The sequence below is a fragment of the Antrostomus carolinensis genome, unplaced genomic scaffold (genome assembly GCF_000700745.2).
Source record: "Antrostomus carolinensis isolate BGI_N321 unplaced genomic scaffold, ASM70074v2 scaffold8095, whole genome shotgun sequence".
NCBI classification, from domain to species: Eukaryota; Metazoa; Chordata; class Aves; order Caprimulgiformes; family Caprimulgidae; genus Antrostomus; species Antrostomus carolinensis.
In genome coordinates this window covers 96,802-119,361 of record NW_010315702.1, presented here as the reverse complement: position 1 = coordinate 119,361, position 22,560 = coordinate 96,802, and the positions used below count along the sequence as shown (strand labels likewise).

The window sequence follows — 22,560 nt, the reverse complement described above, 5'->3', positions numbered from 1 at the left end:
CTGGCAAAGCCTTCAAACAGGTTGAAAATTCAAACCTGCTCTCAAATGCCATCATGTTGGTAAAGAGCTGGGCCGGGTGAACTGAGTGGAGCCTGGCAGTCGTTAAGCAAAGGAGCAGCATGACTGATCCGTGCGCAGAACAGGGCTTGGAGGGGCTGATGTGTTTTCCTTCAGAGAGAGAGAGACTGTTAATTCTGTAGTTATTATAGATTTAAATGTAAAATTCTTCTGTGCCATTTTCTGCTTCTTGAGGCCTTGCTCACACAGTGTCTTCAACACAACCATTACTGAGGGCCACCGTCTGTGTGCTGTTGGTACCTGTGCTGAAAGAGGTTTGGAGATACAGGGATGTGTAATAGAAATGTGTATTCATCTGGGAAGAAAAGGAATTAATAATATTTACAATAATAATATCAATATTGTAAAGCTGTTCTAAGTGCAGGACTGAACTTGTACCATCTAGGGGGGACTTGAGTCAGACTGCAGTGCGGCTCTTTGACGTGTTAATTAGAGTGCTTCCACAAAAAAGGACATGAAGATATACGTAGGAGCCAGCAGACGAGAAGAAAGTTAAATATACTATCCCTGTTTTGCTGCTGTTGTTGGCATAGGGATATCTGTTAGCATTCTCTGAGGAGTGAGTGGGTGCTTGCTGCCATATGTTACAAAACAGCATTTCACAGAAGATGCCGAGCTGTTAGAGCGAGGGTAGAACAGCCAACTTTTCAATCTGTCTAGTCAAGAACCTGCAGTTCTCCCACCATGGCAGGCAAAATGATAAACACAGCCATTAGGTAGAGGCTCACCTGTGTAATCAGTTCCCCCAGGTTGTTGCTGCTAATAGCAGTAAAAACAACTTCTAGGCTATGAAAATAACATGGTGGCATTTTTTTCCCCTTTCCGCGGCTGTGCTATCAGAAAACCCCTGTGATCCTGTTGTGAACAAGTGGATTGATTTTTAACCTAGGCAAGTCGTTTTCAGGCAGTCAAGGTCCTTCTGCCTGTGAGTCTTCAGAACTTCCACAACAACTTTTGAACTTCTTGACCAATTTCTATTAGATTTTATTAGAAAGGCAGGCGCATCAAAGATGCACAGTTCCAGCACTTTTTTGTGAAAACAGAAAATGGTAAGAGAGATCTGAATTAATCCTCCACTGAAAGAAAAGGTGAAGAGCTCAACCATGTTTATTAGACAGCAGAGAAGCTACCAGAAAACAGCCTCAGGAATCCAGGTTGTTTAACTGCCACTGCCCACAGAATGCATGTGTGTGTCCATAGCACTCTGTAAAATACACTCGGTAGCAGCACAGAAGTGCAACTATTTGTTGGGTAGAGTGGAGCAGACAAATAAATAAAATACTGAAGAGGAAAGTTCACTAGATTTTATAATTATTGGTGAGGTAGTCCTGTGCATCTTAATGGAAATCTGGATTCTTTTTTTTGTGTGTGTTTATTATTGTCTTGATACTTTTAGTACTTTATATTGCAATGTATTCCTCCAAGCTGTGAGAATGTTGGTAGGTAACATATCAGAGAATGCAGCGAGCTTGGAGACACAAATTAGACCACTGCTCTCTTGATTTGTAGTTGCCTCTATAAATGAGAATTTCTCCTCTAAATCCTTCCCTTTACATTCAGCTTGCACTTGGCACAAACCTAAGGGATGCAGAGACATTAACATCAAACCCAGGGGACTGAAAAGTGTGAAATCCTGCAAACTAAAAGCCTGGGAAGACGTAGTTCTGTCAGAACCAGTAACAGCAGCAACAACTCCCACTCCAGTACTACGAGGGTCGTGTTGTATTAAGTTCTTCGTAATTATTAAGTGCTGAGACATAAACTCAGATGAAAAGCACAAAGGGTCAAGTCATATAAAAAATACTGAGTTAGGTGACTATAGGTACTTCACAGGTGTAACAACAATAATTATTCATATAAAACCACAGCTCAGAGGGTTCATTAGGGCCTCACTGCATCCAACATGAGCAACCAGTTACAGAAAGACACGTCCTTCCATTTTATACAGGAGATGTTGCCACAGAGGGACGCAGGAGGATTAACCACTTGGCTGTGGTTATACAAACAAGCTGAAGACAGACGGGGAAATAGATCTCAGGTTCTAGTGACGTCCTTTAATCACCAGAACACCAATACTCTTACAAAACATGGAAACAGGAAAAACAATTATCAGTATTGTGTGTATCTGCCTGTGCCCTCCCTGTTTGATATACAACCAAATATTAATGTTTGACCTGATTATACTTGAGCTTTTGTTTGGGTTTGTTTGTTGGTTTTTTTTTTAAGACAGGTTGTTTGAAGAAGAAAATGATAAACTGTTAAAGAGCTGAATATAAAAATTAGAGATAAATTTCAAGGGTAAATCTAAATGCCACAGTGGAGCCGTTACAGGAGCTCTTATGTGTCCTGTAATGAGTGTGTGTAATGGGCTCCTTGCGAAGTGTGCTGTGCTAGCACTGCTCTCGTTCTGGTCCCGTCAGCGTTTCCACTCTTCAGTGTTATCATTCAGGGTGCTGCAGCTCAGCCATCAAATTCCCCTCATCACCGAAATGTCACCTGTGGACTTGATTCCATAAGGTTCCCAGATGGAAAACTTTTGTAAGAGTGAAGCCCCCAGGATTCTCTGGACATGGAAGGGTGTACTACAGAGTGTAGCAAAAATCTAGAGCAGTGTCTTGTTACGTGGCAGTGGCAGTTGCTGAACCAACTTACGTACTTTAGTAGTTAAGTATTTGCCTAAAGTGAGAGGTAAGAAGTCTATTTTTAAATCACCACGACTAAACATTTAGTCCCTGTGTGTACCTTAATCTGGTGAGAATACAGCTTACACCTACATCTCCCATGTTCCAAATTACTTTTCTCTCATCAGCTGTTCCTGTAATAATGAGACATTTGTTCTCTGCTGCTAATCTAGCAGTAGCCTCATATTCTGCTTTTAATACTTCACAAATTCAAATTCTCTGCTGCCATAAGTAGTTCCGTTATGGTTCCCTTGACTTATTTAATAACGCTTACATCACTTTACACCAGCTGAGGATGTGTCTCGTAGGCTTTCATATCTTCAGCTTGATCACAGCTCTGCATTTCTTTGTCATAGAGATGCTAACCTGAAAACGTGTATATCGGGGAGATTTTGAACATAATTTTCCTTACTGAGCAGAAATCCTCCAGGGGTTAACTTGTCAGAGCAATGCAATATAAAATAATCTGTGGGATATGTTGGACTCCCGGGTTGTGCTCTATCAGTTTCTGTGCTGGGTACCCAGGATAGGAGGTACTGGTTTGCTAAAGCTTGTATAAGTAGATTTGAGAAGGTCTTGTTAGCCTGCTTGTGGGAAACAAGACTTACAAGGATGCAGTGAGCTCTACAAATTGGAAGAGCGACTTCACTTGGCCAGAACACAACTGGTGTGACAGAAAGCATTTGTGGAGAACAGCTTTAGCCTAGGAAAGACACAGGCAATAGGAGGCAATGATGTGTCGGGAGTCGGGTGTTTGGACCAACGCAGCAAACACTACACAGCACCACTGGCAGCACCATTCTAGCAGTGTCCTTCCAGCTCTAGACCACAGCGTACCCCTCGGAGCGGGCTGACCAGTACCTGTGAGCCTCCCCAGCCCAGGGTTAACAGGGTTACAGCTTCTGTACCTGGCAACGTGGAAATGGTTAATTCTGTTAATTGTTACAGCAAGTGAGCTTCTGTAGCTGGCAATGTGGAGATGGTTAATTCTGTAGGGTGAATACCAAGAGTCTCTTCACCGTTGGCTTGAGCAGAGGTCGTCATTAGTGCAGAGTTGGAATTGAAGCTGTAAGGTCACTGGTGCCCTTTTCTCTAGGATGGTGACATCCTTAAGAGGGTGAGGCATCGCACTCCAAATGCCACGCTCCCTCTGGCTCCATTTTCTGAGTTCAGGATATTTCTAGAGCTATACATACATCATTTCTTCTCATTCATACTTTGCACATAGAGGACTTGCTGCCCTTTGGTCTGCTTCGTGGAGCAGATCAAAGATGAGCTGCAGAACTCTGCCAAGGTCCTCAAATGTGGCCCTTTTTTGACTGGCGGAGAGGGAGAGCGCGCATCTCCCGAGGCGTACGCTGGCAATATCAGAATGAGCTGTCACTCATGGTAAATTGTGCAGATCTTCATAACACCATCTTCCTTCAACAGTCTTATGTGCTTTGATGTGTGGTGAAATAATTAATACTTTAAATGTCAGCACTGTTATCATTGGGTATCTGAGTTAGTCCCCGTTGAGCTGAATGGGGCTGAGCTGTTGTTTCAGGTTTTGCAGATGCAGACAGATGTCACGGCATCAGTTGCTCAAGTGTGAGAATTTTTTTCCCTCCTATTCCAGTGAGTCATAATAGCTGGAGCCGGGTATTTCAGATGGAAACATGGATTTTGGAGGGTGAGGAACAATATAAAAGCAGCAGCACTGCGCCGTGCTCTGTTTGAGCCTTGTCACAAATACAGGCAGGCGGCTGTGGGGCGTTCAGACCTCTCCCTGCTGCTGACTGGAGCAATTCTGTTGTTGTAACAGTTAGGCTGGAGTGAAATTCATAGACTGACAATTTCGTTTATTCACTAGGTGGTTACTCTTTTTTTGCATACATGATACCATGTCGTGCAGAGTTTTTTACACGACACTCTGGGAAATTCCAGAGACCCCTTGTGCCTGAAACACTGGATTTGAGAGTTGCCAAAGGGATTGTGCTGTGCCTGAATCACTTTCCTCGGGGGTTTCTTTTCAGATATCTGATTTGTAGGAAATAATGAGCAGCCTGCTTTTGTGTCAGACCCCTTTATGGTCTCTGAATCCATGAACCCAAAAGCATTTGGATATAATTTTGGCATATTTCTCTGTAACACCTGGGTAAATCACTGCTGATGCAGTAGCTCTTTCCTCAGTGGAACTGGTGTTGTGGTGAAACTGTTTTAAACTTGTTGGTGGACTCTGCATCTTGCCTTTGGGTTGAAAAGGTGCCATTTACTTCTACAAATGTTGGATGGTGGTTTTTATCAGGATTTTGTGACAGAGATTTTTTTGTTTCATTAATGAGTAAAACTAGTAGGAGGCAATTTTGTTGCAAGCTGGACAGAAAACCTTTTGTGCTGAAAGACATAATATATACATTGATTCAAAATGGCTGAGTTCTTAGAACAATCCAACATTGTTGAGAAATTATTTGCTGCTATTTATCTATCAGGATGAAAATGTCTGTGTCAATCCATTGGAAAAATGTTTGTTGAATAACAGCCAATTTCTTCTTCCTGAATTAGCATTTTGTATATTCCCATTAGCTATTTTTAGTGAACTATGTATGTTTACATTCATAGAAGTTTAAATTGCTATATATTTTACATTGCTTTTGTTTAGCTTAGGATATATAACTTAACTGGTTAGACTTGTAATCAAGAAGAGAAATGGCACATAATGATGTATAAGCTCTTGAGAGAATTGGACTATAATTCTCAGGATTATTGGCAAAAAAACCCACCCCCCAAAAAAAAACCCCTCTTCCCAAATGGGATGTAGATTCTGTGGCAGTTGAAATGTGTATTATTAAACTCCTTAAGCAAACCAGAATGGCTCCCAGTGGAGAGCAAAGACATTCTAAGTATAGCCAAGACTAAATTCTCAGGTCTGGGTTTTCTCTACTCAATTCCCACTTGATTATCTCCTGTAATATTTAACTTCATGCCATGCCATAATTATTTAATAAAAAAGTAAATATAAAATGTATTTCAGTGGGGAATATGACCTTTTACCTTCATGTTGTTATATCAAAGACAGATAAACAGGGAATCTGAAACAGACTATTACTATCTGTAATAGTCTGTCTCAATTGATAGTTTCATTCCTTTGGTGTGTGTCTGAGACAGTTATCCGGTAAGGTGCTGAGTATATTTTGGAAGATTCAATAAGAGCCATCAGCATCTCTTATAATCAGGTGTTTTCAGCTGTGCTGATGTCACCAGTTTGGGGTTTTTTTATTTTTATTTTTTTCCAAAAGAACCACAGATGATACAAGAGGATAGAAGAATCCAGCACTGAATGAGGGCAGGGCTGAAGGACTTACATCTGTTTCTTATTAAATACATCATGGAATTCTTAGCAAGATTCTCAGCATGAATGTGTCATTTGAATTATAATGCACGTTCTGAAATATAAGGAAATTGTAGGAAAAACCCCCACACGTGTAACTGTATTGGTGGACACTAGTAATCCTCATGTATCAGGGGCAGTGAGTATGCAGAATGCTACAGAACTGACTTTTAGTTTCTGTGTTAATTTGGAGTTTAATTTCGAATAATCAGTAATTAGATTATTATTGCCACGATTTTGTAGTGGAGAGTATTAAAGTGTCTGAAGTTTTATGAAATGATCAGCGATGCCAGTAGGGCTCTGGCAGCTATTACTAACTGAGGATCTGGGTCAAAATATCTCGGTTTATCCACTGGAGATTAACATCATTACAGTGAAGTGGCTGTGTATGCATAATAGCCACACACAATTGGAGAAGTTAATGTGTCTAATGAATAGCTGTGCCCTAGTTTGTGACAGCAAAATGTTGGGGAGGGTGGGGGGTGTATGTAATGTGTTTATTAGATGAGCAGCTACAGTACTCTTGATTTCTGACTGTATAACGAACACAGACGACCTGTTGTAATTTGTATTTGCACCATAACTTGCTGTATTACTGCCATGGTCAGTTTTGTCCAGATTAAATACATTCATCCTTAAAGGGGTAATTTGTGACACTGGTTCCCTGCTGTATCTTTCAAATTGTCCATTCAGCCTTTGATAGACAGCGAGAAGTCAGCATTGGAAACTGGAGCAGTTTCAAGTGTAAAGTCAAGCTTTTTTTGTTCCCTTATTAACTCACTAGTGTAACCCTTTGAAATACTTTCAGTTAGAAGTTTTGCACACAGCATGCAGCATTCACATACATTTTGTCATTTGGTTTTGTTGGAATACTGGCAGAAAATGAACGTGTCCATTCAGTTCAGCTGTGCCCACCAGAACGAGCAGGCAGAGGGTGTGTGTGCACACGTGTGTATACGCACAGGATTCTTTCAGGGCTTAGCTGTAAGCAGAAAGAAATCACAAATTCTTTATTTAACAAATGACAGACACACTGCAGGATTGTCCTGGAGCACCTTGCAGTTCGTTATACAGATAATGGCAGAAATATCTGTGCAATTAAACGGGGGGAGTTGGGGTACCAGGCAGGGGACTCGGTCTGGATTACACCGTCCAGCATTAATGGCTTCTGTGTTCCAGCTTTCTCAGCAGTACAGTGAGTGAGTATTGCATTTGAAAAGGGATTGATAAGAGATACTTATACAATATGCTTTGGGGTTTTTTTTCTCTTTTCCATTCAGCTTTAAATGAACCTACCATCGATTACGGTTTCCAAAGGCTGCAGAAGGTCATCCCAAGACATCCTGGCGACCCCGAAAGACTGGCTAAGGTAAAATATTTTTAAGCCTTTCACTGAGCCTACTAAACGTGTTCTTTCACTTCTAACTCACAAAAGGGACAAAATATTGTCTTAAATAACAATTAGAGCTGAATGTAAGTTCACTAATGAGTTGTAGGTCCAAACAAGAATTTGATCATATAGAACCTGCAGCTACCAGTAATTTTGATCAGTTAGAGCTCAAGCACTGGCTGTGAACTTCTTTTGCTGCTAAAATGTCAGTCCAGTGCAGGTACCTTCCTGGTTCTTATTTGTGGTCTTTTGCATATATGCACATTGACAAATTTCTGAACCTAAATGACATGATAGACAGGATTGGTTGCAAAGGGAATCTTTTAGTAAAAAAAAACACTTAAAGCCTTACTTCTTCTGGAGCAACAACAGCAGTGTGCATGTGTTGAAACAACTCGGGACTTTATGGATCAGTAATACTGCACGCTGTGTGGATGAGGCACAGTGAGAGTGCCATTAATTCCAATATTCATAGATTTTATTGCAGTACCAAAAATACCTACTATCAGTCATCTTTGCATGCTGCAGGACTAGGGGATTCAGATAATATACCGTGTCATTTTTTTTCCTACAAGCAGAGGTAACATAAGATACCTACTAGCTCAAGTGTTTTATGTGTTTGGTTACCATTACTGAGGAAACTAATAAATAGATGTGGAGATTAATCAGATTTTTTTTTGTCTGTGCAAAAGAATGTATTAAAATTCAGTAGGGAATGGAGCTCCTGTTTAGTGGGGTGTGTCTGAACAGTGGCTCCATTTTGGAAGCTGGTGAGATAAAGCAACTTCAGGACTTTGGAGAGCTCCAGGGTAAAATGGAGCCCGGGGCGCCCAGTGCCGCCTGACGTTTCTGTCGCAGGCACGTCAACGCTTTCCAGGGTGACTCATGACTTTGCATATCTAGTTTGAGATACTGTAAGGGGTTCAGCTTTTCAGGTAAGTGACCAATAACAGCTCTTTAAGAGACCCAGTTTTCAGAAGAACACACACAAACACTAGTCACTTCAGAAAAATACCAGCCCATGCTTTTATTTGCATCAAAATCCTTTTCTGTTATAAAATGTCAATTTCATGCATCTGCTTATCCTCCAGGAAATGCTGTTGAAACGAGCTGCTGACCTAGTTGAAGCACTGTATGGAACGCCACATAACAACCAGGTCAGGCTGACATTGAGAGAGGAGTGGTAGACATTCAGGGTTAGTAATAAACACCAGAAGATTTCTCCAAGCACGTTTCTGAACTTGTCCCTTTCATTCTGCAGGACATCATTCTGAAACGAGCTGCAGACATCGCAGAAGCTCTCTACAGCGTACCGAGGAATCCCGCACAGATCCCCGCGCTCTCCAGCTCGCCTGCTCACAGCAGTATGATGGGAATTAACTCCTATGGCAGCCAGTTGGGAGTCAGCATTTCAGAGTCAACACAGGGGAACAACCAAGGTAAGCAGTGCAAGTGGTGCAGTGTTAATTGAAACAACGCAAAATTGCAGCGCAGTCGCTTCCGTAGTCGCTTCTCAACTTCTCTACCCGCTCAGCTTGTGAACAGAAAAATGGCTTCAAATTGTCACTGTTAGAGATGGGTGTGAGCTGCCATTTGGGATGATCCTGTGTCTGCCCAAGCTTATAGTCACCAGATTAGCTATGGCTGAAATAATTTTTGAGTATTTTTTGATACCAACTTAACGCTGAATTCTCTCCCTTCAGTAGTTTTTGTTGTTGTTTTATTTCTGTTTTCATAAAAGACAAGGACAGCAACTGAAAAAAAACCTCTCACAGTTAAAGAGGTGAGGAATTTTCTATGTGTTTAAGGCTTCTTCTTCAGTGATAATTTTACCAACTTGCACATGTATGTATTACATTTACTCCAGCTATATTACTGATTGTTAGGAAAATGTGCCAGAAAATGACACATTACCAGTGGTACATCAAGGGAGCAATATCAACTTCTCTTGAATATTTGGATTTTTAGCACTCAGTTTCAGTAAAGTTCAGGCTGTTGTTGACTGCATGAGTAGCTGTGCTGAACACTCCAAGGCAGGAAAACCATGGCATGTGAAGTTACTATTACATATGCCATGTCCAAAGTCATCAGGTAGATAATTTTGCTAGTTTTTTTAATAAGGTCTTACCAGCCCTGAATTAGAATTTCATAATATTTAGAAATGGGCAGAAATAACCTCACTTGATATCTAAATGGTAACAACTTTTAAAGTAGCTGTTGGATCACATCTTTCTGATTACAGCTTTTCCATGGAAAAGGCTTTTGCAGCTGTCATAATAGCCTTGTACTTTAATGCTGATAGTGATACAGTTCTTCAGGTCTCTTTTTGGAGAAAAAAGAGGCTAAATTTTGGTTCTCTAACATTTGTGTTTATTTTTTAAGACAAAAAATGTTTTTTACTTATTTACCCAATTTATTCTTTCCCCCAAGTACTATATCTTCAAAGTCAAGCCACAAACTAGATATGGGTTATAATTTCCCCTTAGTAATACACTTGCTTTATTTGGAATTCATCAATAATTTGGAAGTATAACCTCCCCCCTAAAATTGTAGAAAATCACACATACATTATAAATTCTACCTCAGAAAAAGAAGAGCACACACTTTTTTTTTCCAGGTCTTAGAATATATTTCAACTTTTAACAAATCAAATCTGATTAGAAAAATAGACAACAAACTGTTCACTTCAAAAAGTTAGTTTTCCACATTGTTTTAAAACTTTGTATTGCTTAGCTTGAAAGCACATCCGTAAAACCCACTGAATTTCATGGTACTTGCTTATTAAATGTTTTAATTAATCTGAATTTAAGTAAGTAATTTATTTAAGCAAGGAATATACAGGAGAAAGTTTTAAGACAAATCATTAACACGCTTTTAACTGTGTGGTTTTTTTTAGGTTACATTCGTAACACAAGCAGCATCTCGCCCCGAGGTTACTCCTCCAGCTCCACCCCCCAACAGTCCAACTACAGCACTTCCAGCAACAGCATGAACGGCTACAGCAACGTCCCCATGTCCAACCTGGGCGTTCCGGGCTCCCCGGGCTTCATTAACGGCTCTCCAACGGGATCCCCCTACGGATGTAAGTGCTTTGCTGCTTTTATATTGAATTCTTGCTCCTGCTTTATTTAATTTAGCACATCAAAAAATGCAGCAAGTCATGTCTTGTAAGAGAAGTTGTCAAGATTTAGTGAGGATTTTTGTGAAAGGTTAGAATTTGTGTGCTGGTGTTTTTTAGTATGAACTAGAAAATGTTCCCATTTTTCAAGAACAGAGGAATATTGAATCCTACTTGTGTTTCCTTCAGATTCTATTCATATACAGATTCCTGAGTGGCAAAGGTCACAATGAGAAATGAGGTACAATTTACAAATTTAGATTATTTGATTAGTCTCTATGCTAAATTAGCCATCACTTTTAGCATAGAGACTACTCCAAATCTTTTCCAAAAGCTACTCTAAAATAATTTTGATGTGTATGACCTGCATTAACAGTAACTGAGAGCTGAATTGTGGATTAATTGCCTGTGAAACTAAATTACCTTGTTAACCAGAACTATAGCAACGATGGAATTAAGTTCTGGAAGTTGGTATTATTATATTTCTAGTTACTAGTTTTACCATGAGCCAGTCAGTTACTCTTCCCTTCATGCCTTGATTTCACTCTGGAATATATATATATTTCACTCTGGAATGTGTGTATATCTGTGTGTATATATATATATACACACACACACATATATAAAGAGGAGGAATAGTTAAATAGCTATTTACTTACTTATTATTTACTTACACTGTAGTTTACGGAGGGAATAGCTCCCAATAATGTCAGGATCACACCTTTCCAGAAAACACCTGGTATACTGCAAAATCCTATTTTATTTTATTTACACTCACATCATCTGCATAAGGACTGACTCCCTCACTGTGCAGCAATGATGGAGGCTCCTTGTAGATCTAAAACCTGCTCAACAACATCCTCACGGTTTGAGCTGTGATTTAAGGCTCCAAGGATGTTCGGGTGCTTTTGCTACTTCCCCTGTTCTGGAGCTTTGCCATTGACTTCACTAAGGGAAGGACCAGGTCTGCAGCATATTGCTGTTCTCATTTCAAACTACTGCTTCCATGAGACTTGGGGAGTCACTGGAACCCACCTGAAATACATTTTTTTGTTCCTTGTTTTGCTGAGCAATAGCTGATATTTTTCTGGAAAGCAAGGAAACGGTTACTTAACAAGCTATTAGACATATAATGGGACTTCTAAGTTACTTCTTTAAAAAGAAGTCAGTTTAGATTCAAATCTAAACAGCTTAAAACATCCCCCCTCAACTCCAACCAAGGAAATTGTCATTTTTAAAAAGCTGGGAGGTCACAGGAATTACTGGCCTTCCCCATTTCCAAAGCACAGACTGGAAGTGGACAGGCCATTCCTGTCTATGTTTGATCATATTGACTCCCTCTCTCCTTTGATTACTTACCACTTTCTTGTCTCCTCACCCTTCATTTTAAAAGAATTGAGCTTTTCTGACCTATTCAATATCACAACCTCTCTCCTTCAGCCTTACTGTAAACAGCCAAGCCAAGGTGAGAATGAGATCTTTAAGTAGAAGGAGTAATTATCAGAAGGCAGACATTTTAACCTGTTTTACCAAACTTTTATAATTGCATTTCTGATGAGAATTCACTTTTTTTCTTTTCTAGTGATGTCTTCAAGTCCAACAGTTGGCTCCTCCAGCACTTCTTCCATCCTTCCATTCTCCTCTTCCGTCTTTCCTGCTGTCAAACAGAAGAGTGCCTTTGCTCCTGTCATCAGACCCCAAGGGTCTCCTTCTCCTGCCTGCTCTAGTGGCAACGGAAATGGGTTTAGAGGTAAGAAATGTACAATTCATATTGAGCCTGCACACGTCAAGCACACCGTGTTAGTGTAGGTAAATTAATCATCTGAACACCCTTACACTGATACTGCAGGACTCGGTAGTGAAAGTCTGACCCAGTCCAGCTGCATTAAAGCAACACTCCAAGCTTTGTCCATTTGGTTTTAAAACAGCAGGGGACAGACACTCAGTTCATACCGAGCAGGATTTGACCCACGCTGCATTTCAGCACCAGCTCTTTTGTGAGGAATGACTTCTCCTTAGGCTTCAGGGACCCGTAAAACCACCGTCTGCCCTGCAGAGTTAACACACAGCTCTGTACGTAACAGCCCCTGCCTTGAAACCTGCTGCCAGGTTTGGGCTCAGCCCGGGAATTGAGCCCTGCGCTACATTTACAGCCCTTTTAAAGGTGATCTGCAAAACAAATGTGAGTGTTAAGATAAGAATGGAAACCTGGACTAAATTCTTTATTTTAACAGGCTGTGGGGGGGCACATAAATATGCTCCAAGTCTCCATAAAAAAAACGCCTTTACAGGCTCTGAGAAGTCATCTGGCTCCTTCAGACTGCACTAGAGATACCATGGAAAACACAACGCTGGGAATTCAGCCATGCCAAGAGCCAGTGGTAATTCTAAAATGAGCCCTACAAACCACACCTGTTGATTTGGGTGCATTATAAATCCTTAGCCAGGCCACAGGGACTTACAGAAACTGTGATTATTTTATATAATAAGGAAATTCTAAGTGTGTTGGACAAAAACAATTACATTTTTAAAAGGTAACTTAGAGAGTTCTGTGATGTAGCTGAAACAGCTTCTTCCCTTGCCCCAATTACATGGAACTCTGTGCTCCTCTGAGATCATCTTCCCATTAATGAAAGACATTGACCCACCCATGTAAACACACAGGTATCAGGTTGACAGGGAATATGATTTCTTTTCCACTCTGTTTAAAGAAGATGAAAAAAAGGATTTAAAGCAAATTTTTAAACTATAGATATAGAAAGTTTTGTTGGCCCAAAAGTTGTAGCTATTTATCTAAACTGTTTAGAGATGGGTTTACCTTTGTTAATGTTTTGTATGACCGTGGTGTCTAAAGAGTCAACATCGCTGCAGTGTTCTTTGGGTCAGTTAATGAAGGGATGTATTGATTTCACTATAAAAAATGAGAAGGTTTAGCTGTATTAAGGACCTGTTCCAAGGTAAGGTAATTTTAAACTGATTTAGTTAAACATTAAATATTTAACTAGGAAGGCCTATCAGCTTAAGAAGAGTTTGCTTGTTTAGCTTAAAGCAATTGGACTGTGCTAGAATCTAAAGACAAATCAGTGCGTTCAGAATAGATTTAAGTCTACTTTAAAGTTAAACTTGTCTAACTGCTCTGTTGAGAAGGGCTAATTGTTAAGAACTTACCTAAGGTAGTGCCAACCACAACTCAGTTCAGTGAGAAAATCACTCAGATTGTTTCTAGGAGACGGGAAAAGGACAGATTAAAAAACACTGACTTTTTATTTAAGTTAATACTTTTCCTTAACCTGCCATGTCTGTCCTGTCTGCTCAAGACCCTGCTTTAGTAAACAGGTAAAGTGCTAGTGACCATTTAGTGTTAACAACATATTCTATCCAATCTATAAATTAGTAATAAGAGATTCTAAAAATGGAACTTCAATATTAAGTATAACATCAAAATCTCAAAACAAACCCCTAGTCCCCACATCCTTGTGTTTTTACTGACAAAAGTCCACTCTTGAGGCGTTCAGGATTAGTCTGTCAGTTCAGGTTATGATTACTTACTGAAATAGCTTATGCACATGGAGATCCGGAGACTTGAGCATGGATGAAGTGATAGAAAAGTTATTAACCACATCCCCTTCTTTGTGGGAGATCTCCTTGTACATCGACACCCTGATACATCAACATGATAATATAATACAGCTGATACTTACGTAAGTTTTCAGCCGATTCGGTACCTGGTACAACAGGACTTGTCAGTCAGAGTGTGACATTGAGCACCAACAGATGTGACTCACCAGTCAAACACCTCTGCCCAAAATTTCTTATGCCAGGTCTTTGTAACTATTTAACTATTTCAACCATAGATGCAAATCCTTCTTTCCAACTGAAATATTTAAATTGATGCAAGCTGGGGAGCGCATGCTTTGGAAAGGATCCAGATACACACAGCCTGATATCCAAATTAACCTTCCCACAGTGCTGACAGACAGATGTAGCCAGAAAGTCAACAGGAGGGTCGCAAAGAGGCTTCTTGAATGGACTTACTGTGCTGCAGCAATGGGAGATTGTTCTTCTCCTCTGCTACGCCATCCTCCTGTGCTATAAATATAAGAATAGATGGGCTGGTAATGTTATTTATTTATTTATCAGAATTAGGCATCAGAACATACTGATGGAGATAGAATAGCAGAAGCACAGAGCAAGCAGTAAGTATGTGCAGGTTCCTTCCCAAAGCACATCAGGCAAGTGCTTTGACATTACCTCTCAATTTCCCCACCCATAATATGGAGAAAATATCTCCCCAACAGGGATTTTTTTTGAGCTTTAATGTAATGTTTGCAATCTACTTTGGTTACATCTTTTGTTCTGAGGCAAAAGTTTCCTGGTGATACAGTCTCCATCCTACTTCCTGCATCCTGTTGCAATGAGAATATTAGAAATACTACCAGCACCTCAGGGCACGCCACGCTACTTACAAGCAGCCACAAAAATCTAGAATATAAGTTTCCACATATGTTAACCACAGCAGTGCTTAAGCCTGGATTAAAACTGGTCTAAACAGCAGGAGCTCTACAAGCTCAGATTAACTTTCCCATTATTCCAGACAGTTACAGTACTGCTGGAATTTTTTTTCCCAAAAATGTATTTCGGAAGGTCTTGGCGATGCTTTAAAGCTGCTGGAGACAATAGGGCATCTGGCAGAAAATACGTGGTAACTCAAAAGTATTAACTAAGCATGAAACCTGTGCATCTCCTGGCTTTCAGCTTTGCACACCAGAGCCAAGACACGTGGAATACCCTCAGATAACCCCCTGTGCCATGTGTTCTTGCTTACTTATCTATTTCACCTGCCATCTGCTATACATTCTTCCAGTGTAACAGGACATGATAGGTAGAGACCAAGCAGCAATCCATACTGGACACCACTCACCTCCATGTACTCCCCAAATTGAGAGCAGGTGATCCTGAGCAGAACAATCGCGTGCTCCGTTTGTGTCATATGTCAGGGCAGGTTAAAAAAGGCCCAGGGAAGATACAATGTGACGTGACGCAACACAGCATGATAAGTACACAAATGCCTCATCATCTCATCTCAGATGGAAGGCAGCTGATGGGAAAAGCAAGCAAATTGGAAACTGCTGGAACAGCATGGACCGCTGACTGCCCAGATTACCTTTGGCCAGCTCAGCACATCTCGACATAAAAATGCAAGCTCAGTTACAAGGAATAGCAGGCAAGCCCCAGAAGGTCAGATGTTCCATTAACCATCAGGATCCTAGCCAATCCAAAAGGTACTCAAGTCTGACACCACCCTGAGGAACAGCCTCAATTTAGCAAAGGGGACATCTGCACCATTCCCTAAAGAAATTACAGGTATTTGAGTTGAAGACCCTAATTATTAATATCTTATCTTGACACTGTTAGAGGTGTCAACAGCACTGGGGATTCCCGTCCCCTTGCATTAAGAGGCTGTGCAAACAGGTAACAAAACAAATAGTTGCTCTAAAAAGTTTGTAAGAGGTGGGATTCAGGTGAAAAGGCTGGGCTGGCTCACGCTCACAGAGCCACAGTTCCTGACTGTTACCAGTCCAGTGCCTGACCTGCTCTTCCGTGTCGAAGCCTCGCTCCAGTCAACACTTAAGACACACACAGCATTTTAAAATCACTCTGAACAGAAATTCTAACCAGGTAAAAATAACTGGGCCATTTCCACACTAGGAATGTTCAGCAATATGCTTCTGCCTGAATCAGAATGATTCCAGAGCCTAGACAGTGATGTCAGTATGCCAAAGGCTGCAAATGATATATACATGGTGTCAATATATGTGAAAAATACATATCTGTCATCTGATTAAATCTGATATATTGGAAGGATCAAGTACATTTTTCTCCCCAGTTTATTGGAGAGATGTCAGCAGCACAGACTGCTTCAAAAGAGAGGAAACCCTAAAAGATATTTAAAACTTCTTGCTAACAGTTAATTAAACAAAAATATCTCCTGTTACTATTAATTCCTTATCTTTCATGTGATGGGATGTTCATTTTAGTAGCTCATCATATGTCACAGACTTACTTGGGTGAGACAAGAGCTCCATTTTTAATGGGAGAAAACAAAAATCTGCCTTTTTTAATGGAAGAAAATATTCAAGGCTGTTTGTTAGGTATCATACACAACAAAGACTTATTCCTCCTTTGCAGGGAAAAACTCAGCCACTTTCTAATATAATTGGAAAAATATCTTAACTGCAGAGTGGCTACACAATGTAATAACTAAACTAATGCATATATGATTTTGCAAACAGATACTTTGATTTTAAGAGTTGTTCCTAATTGAACTAAATCAAAATAATAGTTCAGGCAGCTTTTTGTGCACGTACAGTAGCACCATGGTGAGACAGTGACCACATCAGTGCAGCTCCATAGATGAGGCCAAGTGACTTCTCTGTCTCTTGGCTATCAAAGTTTTGGTCTGGATTCTCTGAAAACATGTTACATAAAATAGAGTTCAACCTGCTTCTCATCTAAAAGAGACAAAAACACTGCTTATGTATAAGTATCTTACCTGTCTGTGGTTAGATGATCACGAATGGATGAATGAAAATCTTCCATCCAAAGAACAGAAGTATTTCTGGAAAAAGAAAAAAAAAAAAGTGGTGTTATTTCCAATGGAGCCAAAAATATAAAGAAATTCTTTAGGAAGAACTTGAAGCTTTTGGCTACTTTTTAGTGTCTTAGTTAGAACCATCCTTCACAGGTCCTTCACAGAAGCTGTAATTTATTTCACTTACATTCTAGTATGAAGGATGATGGTGCTCTTCCGCCAAGCCACTAATGTTTTTCTGCTAAATGAAAGCCAGCTGTGTTTTCCTCTGAAAATCCTTTCTTTTCTCTGTCATTTTCAGTTGATTAGTTACATAATAATAAAATGATCGATAATAAACGGGTGCATTGTTTTACAAACATCTCCGTGGTCTTAATATTGAAAGTAAAACTGCCCATTTTCTAGTGGTAGCCATGCTGGGAGCCAGAGATCTCAGTGGGGTGAAGCCTGCAGGTAGAAGTTGCACCTTTTATTAGACTGAGTGACACAGAATCTGGCCCTGTGACCAACAGCTCGGTGGCTTGCAATGTGCAAACCTGCCTTCCTAGACAGGACAGCTTGTGCATGGAGACATTTCTGGTGTCACAGGGTAGGAACAGTCATTTAAGATGCCCAGAGCAGCACCATGGGAGCACTTCATTCTCCTCTTCAAAGAGCTGCAGAACCGTAGGATGGGAGTTTGCTGGAAATTTAATGGCAGAAGAGGAAAACCAAATGAGAATGCAGGACTCTTTGCATGGCCATGACTGAAAACGTTCAACACCCATGTCTAGAGAGCATAGTTTTAATCCAGGTCAGAATCTAGACACTAACAAAGCACCTGCAGTATCTGAAGAACTGAACTGGGTGGTGCACATGTGGGTACAGTCACACAGCACTGAGCCCCCTCCCCTTTCTTAGCAAATGGCTGGTGGAATTGCAGCGAGTTCTTTCCCACTGCAAAGCAAGACAGTGTTTTCAGGGGCTACTTGTACACACCAGGCTTATGATCGTTATTAATTACACCCATTAAAGGTGCCTATCACCATAGCATCTGGGTACTATCCATGTTTGATTATTTATTTATAAAAAAATTCTCCAACCTTGTGACAATTTTAATCAAGTGTTTCAGTTGATAATTGCAAGCTGTCAAGGTTAATACAATAAGGCTCATCTCTAATTCTTTTTCCATTTCCCTCCAAGAAAAAAAAAAAGACCCTCTGGGATAATGACTGTGGTTTCTATATTCCCAACTCATCAGGGAGTGTCCTGCATTGAACCACCTTTATTGAAAAGTTACATCGATTCAATATATAGTAATACAGGCAAAAATAATTACAGCTTTGCTAGCAGTGTAAGACCTTAATCCAAACCTCACAAACATTCAATAAAAAGCGATACAGGCTGGGAATAGGCTTTTGACAGTGCAGCCCCAAAGGGGAGTGGAGGTGGGGTGGAAATGGACAGATGAGGGGATGTAAAGACAGAGAGAGAACCACAGAGCAAAGCCGTTTAGATGAGCTGTGGAAAACCAGGTGAGAGCACCAGCCAATATTCCTCACCCTCCTTGTTCTTTGTTGCAGAAGGAGGTGAAGCTGCAACATTAGGATGAAATGCCAGTGAAACAATTAGGCTCTGCTTGTCCTTTCTATGTGATATTATAGTTTTACCTGAATTTGTCCACTGGCAGGTTCCATCCTGACAACTTCTGAGGAGTTTCTCTGCTCTGGAGCACTCACAACCTGGAATGACAAACCAGACTTGAGGTGGGGGGGCACAAGTAAGGAAAGGAAAGCTGGGACTTGCTCAGGAAGAAAGGAAGGGAGGCAAAAGAATGATCACCAGAACCCCAGGTGTAATAACGTACTCCTCCTGATTGCAGATGGCAGGTTTGCTGTTGCCATCAGTAGCTGTGAGTCCAGGACTGCTGGATGACATAGAAACTTTAATTATACAGTAAAAACTTACCTCCCCTTCAATTTAAGGAACTTTCCAAAATGCTGCATCTACAGGTATTCTTAAAATATTTTTTTAAGAGACATGGCAAAAATTCAGGCTTGGTCTCTGCTTTGATCTGCTGGAAGAAGTTTTCCTTGATTAAAAAAATTAAAATAATATTAATGACAATAGTATCAAGAAAAAAGCATTTATGCCAATACAGCCTGTGCCCCTTGGGAACTGAGTTTAAACTACACTGGCAGCAGACCCTGCATGTTTCAAATTAAGCAGTGCTAAACTGCTGCCTCTCTGCAGAGACAGTCTGCACAGCCACAGAGAGAGCCAGGAGAAAGCTCACCGCAGGTACAGAGAGAGCCAGGAGAAAGCTCACCGCAGGTACAGAGAGAGCCAGGAGAAAGCTCACCGCAGGTACAGAGAGAGCCAGGAGAAAGCTCACCGCAGGTACAGAGAGAGCCAGGAGAAAGCTCACCGCAGGTACAGAGAGAGCCAGGAGAAAGCTCACCTCAGGTACAGAGAGAGCCAGGAGAAAGCTCACCTCAGGTACAGAGAGAGGCAGGAGAAAGCTCACCTCAGGTACAGAGAGATCCAGGAGAAAGCTCACCTCAGGTACAGAGAGAGCCAGGAGAAAGCTCACCGCAGGTACAGAGAGATCCAGGAGAAAGCTCACTGCAGGTACAGAGAGAGGCAGGAGAAAGCTCACCTCAGGTACAGAGAGAGCCAGGAGAAAGCTCACTGCAGGTACGGGGCTGGACATCCTCCCTGTGAGTGCTCCTGTATTTGCTGCAGGCGAAACACGCGGCCACGTTACCTTAGACACACATTTAAATTCTTTGAGTGAACCTGGATGATTTTCCCCTGAAGCAGATCCAGAGGAGCTCACCCAGACCGCTGCTCTGGGATACCTGTGGGGTGGCAGTGAGGAGCTGGGCACACACTCACCTCTCTGCCAGCCCAGCCACATCCAGAGGGGGGAACAGTCCAGGACTTAAATCAGGTTTCTTTCTTTTCTGGAGGACAGAAAGGCGGCGTGTGGCCAGCGCCCAGGGGAGGCTCTCCAGCGTCAGGCTGGGGTGATACCACTGGGATCATGTTTTCACTTTTTGGTTTGGAGGGTGAGGTGAAGGAGAGGAGAAGCCTCCTTAGTGTTATCAGAAAATCTCTCTTTCTTCTAAAGCAATCCCCTCCCCACTCTGAGAACAGGCGTACAGATACTCACCTGCTTTATTCAGGGTTATGTAAATTGCCTGATTGAAAAACAATAGCAAATTCCTAAGCAATTAAAAGAACAGTAGGTATTTAACTTAAGACTGTTTGGTTTCACTTTCTCTTTCAGCTCTCTGCCGACACTGGCAGGGACTGCTACCCCTGCTCACTTACAAAACATGAAAATATTTATTTTCCTATTGTATTCAGTTATAGCCCATATCCACAGTTGTTTAAATCAGCACAGTTCCAATAACAGTCACGTTAGCTGAGGATCTTGCCCTAAGCATTTTTTTAAACACTCTGAACATAAGGGTGAAATTCATTCTCAGAGGACAGGGCTTTAAACATGTGAATAATCCCCCAAATTTCAGTGAACATAAATCTTTGCAGGATTAGGACCTTGCACTGCACCGAGGCCCCTTTGAAAATATGACTCACTCATTTGTTATATAAATACCTATAAACTTAACTTACCCCTCAAAACCTTTGGGAACAGCACCAGTTCCAGGCAGATTCCAATGTTGCTGTCAGTCCTGAAGAACAGAGCTGCAATTAAAGGCAGTGAGAGTGACTAATAAATAATTTACATAAGCCCAGTGTTCTGGGAATGTGCCAGGTAAGACTGCAGCGATTCAGCCACACGGGGTAAACCAAGCGGGAAAGAGAGGCTGGTCCTTTATTTCCACTGAAACTGAATGAGCAAACCCGAGCTCTGGGCACTGGCCAGGGCATCAGGATTTGTCACTCTCTGGCTTGGTCCCGTGAGCGGCACACGGGCAAACTCCCATGTGCTTTCACATCTTTCCTCACTCCCAACAGACCCCTTTCTGCAAGCACAGAAGCAGGCTGAGTGGGAAGGGGAAGACCCAGCTCCATTACGGTTTTCAACAATGATTTTGAGTGAAAGCACGAGAAGTCTGAATTTTTGGGGACAGTTCTGTCCATCTCCAAAGACATCTGTCAGGAGATAAGCACCCAAAACCAGGCATTTCTGAAAGCTCACGTACCCAGACCTGAATTAATCCTCTATCTCTCTCCTTTATCCATTAAAGAACCACAGTGGGCCTTGGCATTTGGTGAATTTACTGCGAAATAGCACGTTGTCCACTGGCTGTGCTCGCTGCCAGTCTCACCTTCTTAGTTCTCACTAAAACATAAAACCACTTAAAGACACAGAAGGTCTAGTTTAACCTGCACGTAAGGCCATCGCTGCGATGTGTGACTGCACAGAAGGGTGAAGGGCTCAAATATATTTTATTCTCTAAAAATCTGCCAGAATTTCATCTTTGTCAATTTTCTTTTTCAGCCATGACTGGTCTTGTCGTTCCCCCGATGTAAGGCGGAGGCAGCTTTGCTCCTCTCCCTCTTCCCTTTTTTCCTCTTTTTTTTTTTTCATTTTTCTTTTACAGCACAAAACTACTTATTGTGATGGACCACTAAAAAGAAAAAAATAGCACTACAAGCTCTTTTTTGGGGGAAAGCCAGGCCCAGGAAAAAAAAAAAAAAAAGGAACATTTTTTATGGATTGGACGAGATAGAAATCTGCATCTTTTACCTGTTTCATATTTCTGACACAACCACGTCAACTCCTGAAACATTGCGAATGAAGAATCAGCCAAGAGCCAGGACGAACAACAGTTGGCAGAACGGAATCGGAAATGCAAAGTCTTTCTTGAAAGACATGAAACCTTCCTAAGATTTGTAAAATATTAAAAGGAGAAAGAAATTGGCAAAATGATTCAAGCTTGATATTTTGGATACAATTTGTTTTACTTTGTAGGGGAAAAAAGTTGAAGTTTCTATTTTCTATGGAGCCTTTCAGATATCGATTTAGTTTATGCAGAAAAAAAAATTCAACAAAACAGGGTACCAGCATGAAAGAATTTCTAGGACAAACTGACATGAATGATGGAACTTTGGTGTATGTGTGTATTTGCTTATAGTTTAACCTCTTTAAAAAATGTAAGATGTTTTACAATTATTTAAATAAATAAACTTGTAACTTATTGTATGTAGAGGTAGAAATTAAACCCTTTTTTGGATTTTTTCCTCCAGTTGTACAATGAAGAAAAATGATGCAAAAATGTAGTGATAAGTTTGAGATATATTATTACTGCTGCAATTGCTCCTCACTTCTTTCTTCCCTCTTACTGAATTCACGTGCAAGGATGTATAGGGTTCTTTCTG

At 40.9% G+C, this 22,560-nt stretch overlaps 1 protein-coding gene across 1 annotated transcript in view; it reads left to right on the top strand.

Moving 5' to 3' along the window:
* EBF2 (EBF transcription factor 2) overlaps positions 1-22,221 on the top strand; it is a gene marked incomplete at its 5' end in the record, with an annotated part of 37,218 nt that extends 14,997 nt beyond the window's left edge. Inside the window, 6 exons of the mRNA XM_010168035.1 lie at positions 7,410-7,498; positions 8,611-8,676; positions 8,781-8,958; positions 10,416-10,601; positions 12,220-12,387; positions 21,680-22,221. Of these exons, the coding sequence (XP_010166337.1) occupies positions 7,410-7,498; positions 8,611-8,676; positions 8,781-8,958; positions 10,416-10,601; positions 12,220-12,387; positions 21,680-21,711 (719 nt within the window). The remainder of the gene's footprint in view (positions 1-7,409; positions 7,499-8,610; positions 8,677-8,780; positions 8,959-10,415; positions 10,602-12,219; positions 12,388-21,679) is intronic.
* Between the last annotated feature and the right edge of the window lie 339 nt (positions 22,222-22,560).